The following is a 10082-nucleotide window of genomic DNA, read 5'->3' as shown; positions in this document are numbered from 1 at the left end:
AAAAAAAATTTAACCCTCAGTCACCAAATTATTAATTAAGTAAATGTGAAATAGAATGGTATTTTCATAATTATAATTAAAATTAAAAAATGCTTATAAATTAACAATATATATATATATATATATTATAGAAATGCAAAATAAGAGCACAAACATAGCCCATATAGAAACGGGCCATGTCGTTCCAGCCGAGTGAGACATTCATAAAGTGTGTCCTGCAGATCCGGCATTCTGTTCATTAGAGAAGGGAAGAAAAAACAAAAACAGAATATTATTTTTTCTAAAAAAAATGTGACAAAAATATTATACTTTAGCTTCAAACCATGACTGTGTATGTATATGTATATATGTATATATATATATATAGCAGATGAATTCTGAAAATAAATAATGACCTTGTTATTTAATTCAATGGAGCCAGAGAAAATAAATTATGCCATTGACCGAGTAGATAGGTGGCCGAACCATGTTAGTCAATAGATCATGATCATAAGCTTTGATTGGTGGGTGCTTTGGGAGGAGGCTGATCAAGTGGACCTCGCGGTGGATTGTAGATTGGAACTCAGCAAAATGCAAGTATACATATATAATTATTTTTGACGTAGTCAACAAAAAACAATTTATTAAACAAATTTTAATGACAAAATAATAATAACATGAAAGTCCCACTTATTACGTCGTGAAAACTGAAATCATCAGCCACGGTATGAACCATGTGGCATCCGCCTCGCCGACGAAGATTTCTCAGCTTAACTTTACTCGAACCGTTGACCTTTCCGATCCTGGTCAGTAAGAAGATAGGGCGGTGAGAATCCCGGAGCCGGCAAATTCAAGTCAAAGTCACGTTGACTCGTGGAGCTCGGAAACTTGATAGTACCTCCTTCAAGTAGTACTTGATTGTAATTATCGTCACCACAGCTCCCATCACCATCGAAATCACCACCGCCCGCCTGGTTACCAGTGGCATCGTAATGGCATCTCTTGTGTCCGCCGAGGGCTTGACCAGAGGGAAAGGTCTTGTAGCAAATCGAACAGGTGTGTATCTTCCCACTTTGATTAAATGTAGTCGTTTTGAACACACCCCCGTAACCAGTACTAATATCAGTGGCGGGGTTGTTGGTGGAGGATTGGTCATGATCAGCTCCGGTGAGCTTGCTCCTGTGACTGGTCTTGTGCCCACCAAGCGCTTGGTAAGACGAAAACGCTTTGTTACACACCTTGCACTTGTAAGACGGCGACGGAGGAGCAGCATGAGAGTTATACCGGTCGTCGGCGGTGGTTGTAGTAGAAGTAGTGGTGGTGCCCTGAGCGAGCATGAGGAGGCAGATAGCGAAATATTCATCTTCTGTAGGAGGGTTTTCGAGACGCGGACGCTTGGTTCGTTTCCTCTTGGCCCATGGTTCGTGAAGATAATACTGGAGTTCTTCAAAGTCATGATCATGGCGTAGCAGTGGAGGAGCTGAGGTTGGAGAATTCAACATTTCGAGAGCCATGAAAGTTGATTGATAGCAAATAAGAGAAGATGAAAGTAGAAACTTAAACTGAACTATGAAAAGGGTATGTATTATCTTGAGTGTTTATATATATATGTATATATATAATATGCGTATGTAAGTGATGTTTAGCGTGGAGATTAAGATGTGTGCACGTCTAAATTAAGTTGGTAGGAGTGAATTGTGGGTGATTGAAGAAATGCGGTCATGTGGGAACGTGGAGAAAGTGGTGACTTACCACTGTTCTTCTCCCCTGCTTCTTCTAAGTCAACACTAATGCATTCCTCTTAATTGTTTCTTCTAAGTCAACACTAGTGCCTTCATGCCAATTTCATTGCCCCCCACCCCTCACCCCCAAAAAAAATAAAAAAAAAATAACTATTTAAAAAATTTAAAAATTATGGTTTATTCTCAATTTAAAATACATTTTATCTAATTTATTTTGATTATTTCATATGAAATCCAAGCAATTCTAATGGTTTAATATTGATAAACAGTATTTGTTCGGCGTGAGTCATGGTGGAAATTAGTTGAACAGTTGGTGACGGTCCCTCTAGAGTATAATGAATAATTTATTAAATTAAAAAATAAGTAATTCTGAGAAAAATATAATTAACAATAAATTGGCAGGCTTGACACATTCTCTTCACTCACCATTCAAGCCCCCATGGAAGATGACTGGAAGTGTTATTGTAAGACTGAGCTCGTGAAATTAATTGCATCGTTTAAATTATAAATTTTTAAAATGATTACTAAAATAATATTATTTTTAATTGAATTTAAGCAGCATTTCTTGTTTTTGTTTTGTTGGGCTAACCCCCCCTAACTAAGCCGAGGATTGAATTGGGCGTTTTCTACCCAAGCCCTAATTTCCTTGATAAAAATGGATTGCGAATACTAAGAGGAGCAACCCAGCCCAACGAGAAGAAGATTTCGAACCTCCCCAAACCCCGAAGGAATTGTTTTCAAGGAGCCCGTGCCCAGACCAAAAAAAAAAAAAAGAAAAAGACAACGTGTGTTCTTCTTCTTCTTCGTCTCCCTTGTGTGGTTCGTTGAAGAGGAGGATCGAGGGGTTTGTTTCGAATTTGTTCAGCCTAGCAGCCTTGGCGGGATTGAGGCTTTGGTGCCCCGTGATTCTGTTCTGAATCGATATCTTTGGAAACAAAGCCAGGTTTGCTATTTCTCCCTCCTTTTTTTCCATCTGATTGCTCTCTAACTATTCTTCATCTTTCTCTGGAGAATTCTGGCCTGCTTGGAAGTACGGAGGGGCTGAATCTTTGTAGAAAGATTTATCTGAGACGGTTGAGCGGATATTTTTGGGCGTTAGCTTCGAAAGGTTAGAAACCAGATGTACGAGTTGTTTAGAAGGTCGGAGGAGCGTATCTCGGTAGATAGAATCTCGAGTAAGGCAAAAAGAGGAGGTAAGCAGAAAAAGAATAGTGGTAGTAGAGAACTCAAGAGAGTAGAATGTATGGTTAATTTGCAATTCTTCTTGATTGATCGTATTCTTTTTGGAATACGAGAAGCATCAACGATGCCGGGAAGAGAGCTATTATTAAAGAGGTTCTCAGTTAGGAAACTAAAGTGGTGAAGATGTATGATTTTCTAGTGAGTAGCAGATGGGGACGTGCATGAAGTAAGATGACTTGATTTTCTACAGGAGGAACGACTATTGGTATTTTGATTTTTTTTTTTGTAAGATAGTAAAATGTAGTATGCCAGAAGCATCAGCATAACAGTATCTATTTCTTGTGAGCTCCTTCTTAGGGGCTCAAACTTGTGCTGGATCTTCACCAATGTCTATGGCGGGGGTGAGGATGTGGAATGACCTTAACCTTGTCAGACAGAATTGGAATAGGCTGTCCTGGTGGTGATTTTAGTATGGTCCTCTTCCGGTAATAAGAGTTTCAGTGGCATTGCTTTTGCTGTGTGTTTCCGGGAATTCCCTAAGACTCTGTATGATCTCAAACTTAGGGGTCTGTTCTTGAGGTAGAGTCTAAGAAAAGCTTAGATTGGTACGGGGAAGGCATACGTGTTTGGAATTCAGTTGTTAATCATATGGAAGTGGTATCCTAGTGATGATAGTTCCTGGAGATAGATCTTGAGGTACAAGTTGAATGGACTTAAGTGATGATTACAAGAGGTGGCTGCTTACTAAGTGGAAGTGGTATTTATTTGCGTGATGTCTATTTTAGAATTGCATCACTTGCAAGAAATTGAGCAAAATATCATTTTCTATAAATATCTGGTTGATGGGTAAGTAATAGAGGATTTGAGGGTGACGATTTTAGGAGTGTCGATCTTTTTTAAAACTTGATTCATATATATATATATATGAGTAGTGTATTTTTTTTTTCTGTGTTTTCATCTTCAGATTATTTCTGCCACTTTATTTTGTAATGATTTTCTAAATTTTAGGATCTTCTTGTTTATCCAGTGTATCATGTCGCACTATAAATTTCTCATGGTTGATTTGTTGAAAGATACATTATTTTTTTTCTGTGGCATCCACTTATAGACACCAATCTAATATCTTTTGATTCCAATGCAGCTTTGATTTTCTGAAATTCTCATTGGTGGTGAGCGACATCTATTTTTAATCTTTGCATATTGACACAACCAAAAATCATAGATGGATCCACGACACACTGGAGACATACTGAAGTAGGGTATCGAGACAGATTCTCATTTATTATAGAGCTCTCTGGTGGAATTATATTGCCCTAATTTTGATTTCTATGTTTGCAGGCATTTGGAGATGCAGAGTGAGTTGCTTAGGGAAGCCCATAATTCAATGTCACATGAACTGCATAGACTTCAGGTTTTTCTCTTTATTCTTTTATCTGGTTGTGGTTAGGTCACTGGTCATGTATGAATTTTAAAATTCCTGACTATCATACATATCACCTTTGTAAATGCTTTGAGGAGGAATGAACAAGTGAACATGAATGATAATTAGGTAGAAAACTCGTAAATAAAGCTGAATGAAGAGAAACACCAAAATTTCTGCTGATGTTTAGTAGTGGCTTATCTAGTGATGGATATGATAGTTAAAGTTGAATCTTGTGGAGCAACTAGTACCTATGCAATATTTCAAATGATAAGAGCATGAAAATCGAGTTCATAGTGAGTGAAACTTGTATCATTTTTATGCAACTGATAACTTCATTTTTTTTAATATCTGATTTATAGGTAGAAGAGGCAATGCTTATGCGTAAGTTTTATGAGCTTATGACTGCCCAAGGTCTTAGTAAAAAGGTTTGTCTTCATCTGACTTTTATTTCTTCATAACTTAGTTCCTAGACTTACAATCCTCTAATTATTATCGTGTTCAATTAATCAAAGGCAGTACAAAGGATTTAAAGAAGCCAAAAGTTTGGTCTATTTTTTATATTACTGCAAATTATCTAGTTGTTATGATTAAGTTTAAGCAAACCCAAAGGACACAAGTAAAAATATTCTCGAAAGACATCTGTCGTTTCTCTCTTACATTCAATGTCATTATTGTCTACGTTATCATGATTGAAACTGTTAGTGATTAGTTCTGAAAAACCTTCATTTATGACTTGATCACGTGTGAGCTACTTTGTGATTTTAGTGAAGCTTACTCTAGTATACTGATAATTTTAGTACTTATGGAACTCTATGGTTTTAAGCATGGTGTAAGGGGTGTTAAAGGGAAAGGAAAAAGAGAATTGAAAGAGGGTTGCATTTATTCTCACTAATAATGATATTTCATTTGATTTTTTAACTTGGTCTAGAGGTTGATGGAGCATTTTAGGTTTTCTTTAGGTCCATTGGACTTATATATATTAAAGATGAAGGGTTAACTTGAAGGATTATATATTCTCTTTAAAATTATGTCTCACCTTCTATCAGCTGTTGATGCTTCAAAGTTGTCAATTTCTGGTTATAATGATCTCAAAATGTGCATATAAACTGGAAATACGGTACAAGGGATAGAAGTGGGAGGACGAGGGTTCCTATAAATTTCTAGAAGCAATTTTAGAGTACAATATTGCCTTATTTGTAAGTTATGCCATATATAGTAAGAGAGAGCAATGGCTGGCTCCTATCTTTGCTTTGGCTACTAGCATTAGCTTTAGGAGAGGAGCAATTCTCTTGTTAAGAAGGGACATATACACGCACACATAGACCATTGGCTGGCTACTATCTTTGCTTTTGCTACTAGCATTAGCTCTAGGAGAGGAGCAATTCCCTTGTTATGAAGGTACTTATACACACACATACATAGAGCAGTGGCTGGCTGGTATCTTTACTTTTTCTACTAGCATTAGCTTTTGGAGAGGAGCAATTCTCTTGTTAAGAAGGTACTTATACACTTATTTAAAAAAAAAAGAAGGTACTTATACACACATACACTTGTATATGATGTTTCAACCAACGGGTCTGATGGATCACAATAGGGATCAAGCAATTTGCCACAATTACGAAAGCCTAAAGACTTGGTATTATGGCTTGAATAACCCCTCCGTGGTTAACTTTGGAGAGCAAACTCCTCTTGTCAGGCCAAACCATATTGGGTTCTCGTATTGGGGGCTGGGGAATCTATGGTGCTTCAGATGTCAACTCTCCCTTTTTTTTTTTTTTGGCAATAATTCTGTACACGGTATAATAATTTGGTGATGTTGTGTAGTAAAAAACCAGTATTATAAAATATAACCAAATTACTGTACAGTAGGTTTAATCTGCTGTCAAGAACCTGGTTGTGGACTTGAGAAGAGAGGGAAATAGAGAAAGGGAACAGAGAACAGAAGTAGAGAATAGAACCTGGTGGTCCAACAACAACTGGGAAACAAATTTTGATTTAGATTTTGAGGAGATTTTAGGGTTGGAGGAGGCAGAAAAGAGAGATCAGCAGAGGAAGAAAAGATAGGAGAACGAGAAAAGCTGAGAGGATAGAAGAATAATTTTAGAGAGGAAAGATGGGTTTTCTTAGATATTTTCTTGATAATTCTTTTAGAATCTAGGTACTATATACTGCTGTACCAGAGAGTTTAAAAAAAAAATAACATACTAGGTACCAGGTGTAATGACAGCTGGCTCATTTGTCCTTGTACTGGATATTCTCTTACTGCTAAATTAATAACAGGAAACCGAATATGCTGAAATAAATTTCCTGCTACTAGGCTGGTTTGTGACATCTGCTAAATTACTAACCGTGTTAAAAGTTTAGAGATAAAGACATATCATGCAATAGAGCCACCATTGTAACACCCCTATAGTGGGTACTCGAAAAAATAATAATAAAGTTATCTCCTTTTCATTTTGCCCTATAGTGACTTGTATGCATATCTTGGTCACCCTACTTTCTGAACTTTGCAACATTTTACTGTTCTGTTTTCTTTTTGTTTTCTAAATTACCTTCTGTTGCAGAAGGGAGAAGGTCATAAGGTTTCAGATGATGGTGAAACTGCACCTGATGACGCCTCTGGTAGTTGCCAATAACAAAGACCAAAGCTGAAGATATCGGGTCTTTCCGAGTTTCTGAATTGCATGGTCGTTTTATAATATATTTTTTATAACTACAGTCTCAATACAATGTTTTATTTGCAGGAAGTTGATGCATGTAACTTACAAGTGAAAGAGATGGTATTTATAACTTACAAGAGATGGTATGTGAAAGGGGTTAAGTCCAGGCAAGGATAAACTGGTATTGGTTTCTTATTACAAGAAATGTTAGTTGTAAGAGAAGGTGGTTGTTAGCTGGTTGGTTAATAACGGTCAAGCGGTACACACAGCCAGGAAGTAGGTTGTATAAACTGAGTTAAACCTCTTAGCATAGGCTAGAAGATAGATTGATCACCATTTTTAGAATTTTAAGAGACAGTAACTTACAATTCCCGAGTTCATTGGGGTAATATTTTTTTTAATCTAAATTTATGAGAATTATACCATGGTAGTAAACTTATGATAAGTTAAAAATTTTATATATATAAAAAAAAAAAAGTTCATTGCTTAGACTACGAACAATAGCTTACAATTATTATAATTTTAAAATAATGTTACATTGAATTTTAGAGTTTGTAGATGCACAGACAGTTGCGTTACCCATACATAATATTAGAACAGTTAAATCTTTTGCAAGTTTACATAAATTCATGATGTTTGTAACTTTTAAAGACCATAATAATAAATTTCCAAGCTATTTAGAATAATATTTTTAAAAATATATAAACTGATAAAATTCACACAATAATGTTAGGATAAGAAGAATTTGCAGCCGGTTTTAGTCATAAAAAGAAAATCCTAGTGGGTTAAAGCAAAAGAGGCACAAAATTTTATCTTGATTAGTCATACGAGTCAAAAGAGTTGTTCCTTTTTTTGCATAAAATTACTCACCCACTTACCTACAACGGTTAAAATATTCCAAAAAAGTAAAAAAGAACAGTAAATTTTCTACTTGGTACTCGCAACGAATATTTGTATTCGGAGAAAAGCAGACAACTTCATCTTTCAATCAGACCCCACCGCGGTCCGACTCTCTACCAAAACATCCCGAACAACAATATTCTCCATTACCACCCTCACCTCAGAACAAACCGACACTCAAGATAACCTGTTCAAAATATACAACAAACCCATTATAATTATACTTTTTAAAAATAAATTAATTAATGAAGCAAAAAAACTTACTTGGGTCAGCATTGATAATCATGGCGGTTCCTCCAAAACTACAAGTGCCTCCATGTCTCTTCGTCTTCTGCCAGTAGCTATTGAAAGCATATGACGCATGAGCAACAAGTGTATCTGGGTAGAAACACTTGCCTTCCGGCTTTATCCCTTCGCAATCAACCCCTTCATAGCCGCATGCATAATCTAATCCCTCCTGCAACCTTTCCGCCGGAACGCTTGGTTTCGCCACGCACCATAGCCTCTGCACTATCTCCGCCACCGCCGGCGCCGGCGCCGGCGAGTCCACGGGGTTACAAGGAGGCAATGAGAAGCTGTAAGGAGAATCTGCTGGGGGAATGAACATCGGCGGTGGAGAAACAAGAGGGAAAGAGAGCGGCGGTTGGGGAATTGGGGCCCCGTGTGGGTTTTTGGCGATATTGGCCGGAGCAGAAAAGCCAATGGAGGAATGAAGAGGAGAGATTTCGGGTAATGGACTTGGTCTAGCTAGGTATGGGTCTACAAGCTTGGTTTCCATGAAAGAAAGCTTCCTACTCTCGAGCCTTTTCTCTGCGTGATTTTCTTCGGCGATTATCACATTTACGTTGTTGAAAGATCCAAGCTTTTTCATGGAAACCAAGCGAGAAGACAACAAACGTACATTCTCCTCCGATAAAGGGAGAAACTTATCCAGTGGGTGCACGGAGAAAGTTGAGTTTACGCTCTGGAGAAACTGTAACAGAGATTTGACAACGTTCCCTGCAAATTCATCTTTGAAGAAAACAGAGTTTGGATTTAAACAATCAAAAGAGAAATTTACAGAGACCTTGATATCTTTCTCCAATCCCCACCTTGTAAGAGAATGGTAAAGGTTCTTCAACGACGTTAGAACCAGACCTAAGTTGTTTTCTTGGTCATTATGGCAGAGAAGGCTGTGACTCGCGACAATGGTGGTGATTTTGGAAGAAGGGTAGTGAGCCAGAACGTAGTTTCTGAGCCAAGTTTCAGCCATTAAAACACTGGTGGAGACCTCTCGAAGATTTTTATCATCCAATGAAACGGCGATTGGACGACGATAAGAGCCGGAAGACCGTGGTTGAAGCATGTCTGAGTTTGTGTCGTAAAGAGTAAGAAGCTCGAAAGATTCTTGACCTGCACCTGCTAAGAAAAAGAAGCATGGAAACTCAAAACAAAAACTTCATTTTCATGGCCCATTGTTGCTTAGCATTTGCAACTATCTATTAGAAGAAAAATGGGAGACCGTAAAACAAGAACTTCCATGAAAATAGTATGGGCGTTGCTTACCAGTGAGACCCAGAAAACAGAGGAAGAAAACCTGAAAGACATACACCATCATCAACATCTCCATTGTATAGAAGTTAAGGTCAAGAACTCTCATCCTAAACACCTATCCACCCTTAACTAAGTTTCTCTCCTACCTTCTCTCTATGCAGATTATGAGCAAGAGCATTTTATGCCTAGGCTTCATCTGTACTTTTTCTATACTACGGTGGAAGCCATTGGTGAGGTAAAAAGTTCATCTGTATGTATGCACACATTACAATTACAACAAAAGGATTGTACCTTGTACCCAATTCAAGAAAAAGTAGTTTTCTTCGCTTTAAAAGAAGAAAAAAAACTCAAGAGTACAAGGTGTTCAAAGCAGATAATTTCATATGGGGGGTACTCTACATGAACACACAGCGTATAAAAATGGGGGTGATTTACCATGTTCTGCGAGCCAAGGGGACCCATGAAATGAGAAGAAAATACCTAAAGATAGGTTTGGGAACTGTGAAATTTGAAAAGCACAAGGCCCACCGAACAGGATGCATATCCAAATCAAAATTAGCCAAAACAACGTCGTTTTGCATTTCATAAATTTTTTGACGAAAACGACATGGGGTCTTCGCTAAGCATTGCCGTTTAATATTGAGAGAGAGAGAGAGAGAGAGA

General features: G+C 37.5%; 3 protein-coding genes across 5 annotated transcripts; 1 reads left to right on the top strand and 2 right to left on the bottom strand.

The window, feature by feature from the left end:
* Positions 1-384: 384 nt before the first annotated feature.
* On the bottom strand, positions 385-2221 carry LOC110822392 (zinc finger protein AZF1). Its single transcript, XM_022052505.2, has one exon. It carries the CDS (start codon positions 1491-1493, stop codon positions 756-758), a length of 738 nt encoding a protein of 245 aa, XP_021908197.1. The 5' UTR covers positions 1494-2221; the 3' UTR covers positions 385-755.
* A 232-nt stretch (positions 2222-2453) lies between these two features.
* Positions 2454-7411, top strand: LOC110822455 (uncharacterized). Of its 2 annotated transcripts, none has more exons than XM_022052581.2 (6): positions 2454-2664; positions 4045-4157; positions 4242-4314; positions 4686-4751; positions 6891-6987; positions 7071-7411. In XM_022052581.2, exons 2-5 carry the CDS (start codon positions 4126-4128, stop codon positions 6960-6962), a joined length of 243 nt encoding a protein of 80 aa, XP_021908273.1. In that variant the 5' UTR covers positions 2454-2664; positions 4045-4125; the 3' UTR covers positions 6963-6987; positions 7071-7411. The 2 variants fall into 2 exon arrangements, with proteins under 2 accessions (XP_021908273.1, XP_021908274.1); XM_022052582.2 differs by lacking the exon at positions 2454-2664 and adding an exon at positions 2683-2914.
* A 373-nt stretch (positions 7412-7784) lies between these two features.
* Positions 7785-9791, bottom strand: LOC110822130 (O-Glycosyl hydrolases family 17 protein). 2 transcript variants are annotated; one of them, XM_022052142.2, is made up of 3 exons: positions 9432-9791; positions 8151-9284; positions 7785-8073 (listed from the first exon to the last, which is right to left on the bottom strand). In XM_022052142.2, the coding sequence occupies exons 1-3, from the start codon at positions 9523-9525 to the stop codon at positions 8042-8044; spliced, it is 1260 nt and encodes a 419-aa protein (XP_021907834.1). In that variant the 5' UTR covers positions 9526-9791; the 3' UTR covers positions 7785-8041. The 2 variants fall into 2 exon arrangements, with proteins under 2 accessions (XP_021907834.1, XP_021907833.1); XM_022052141.2 differs by having other exon boundaries at positions 8151-9287; positions 9432-9790.
* Positions 9792-10082: the final 291 nt, after the last annotated feature.

This window comes from Carica papaya, chromosome 4, assembly GCF_054855325.1.
Source record: "Carica papaya isolate Zhongbai chromosome 4, ASM5485532v1, whole genome shotgun sequence".
Taxonomy (NCBI): Eukaryota; Viridiplantae; Streptophyta; class Magnoliopsida; order Brassicales; family Caricaceae; genus Carica; species Carica papaya.
The sequence above is the reverse complement of the archived record's forward strand: the minus strand, read 5'-3'. Positions and strand labels throughout refer to the sequence as shown.

Coding starts and splice junctions, on each gene's coding strand:
- LOC110822392 (XM_022052505.2), bottom strand. CDS start 1,493: ATGGCTCTCGAAATGTTGAATTCTCCAACCTCAGCTCCTCCACTGCTA.
- LOC110822455 (XM_022052581.2), top strand. CDS start 4,126: ATGGATCCACGACACACTGGAGACATACTGAA. Junction 4,158..4,241: donor CACACTGGAGACATACTGAA/GTAGGGTATCGA, acceptor CTATGTTTGCAG/GCATTTGGAGATGCAGAGTG. Junction 4,315..4,685: donor ATGAACTGCATAGACTTCAG/GTTTTTCTCTTT, acceptor TCTGATTTATAG/GTAGAAGAGGCAATGCTTAT.
- LOC110822130 (XM_022052141.2), bottom strand. CDS start 9,525: ATGAGAGTTCTTGACCTTAACTTCTATACAATGGAGATGTTGATGATG. Junction 9,288..9,431: donor CTGTTTTCTGGGTCTCACTG/GTAAGCAACGCC, acceptor TCTTTTTCTTAG/CAGGTGCAGGTCAAGAATCT. Junction 8,074..8,150: donor GATTATCAATGCTGACCCAA/GTAAGTTTTTTT, acceptor TATTTTGAACAG/GTTATCTTGAGTGTCGGTTT.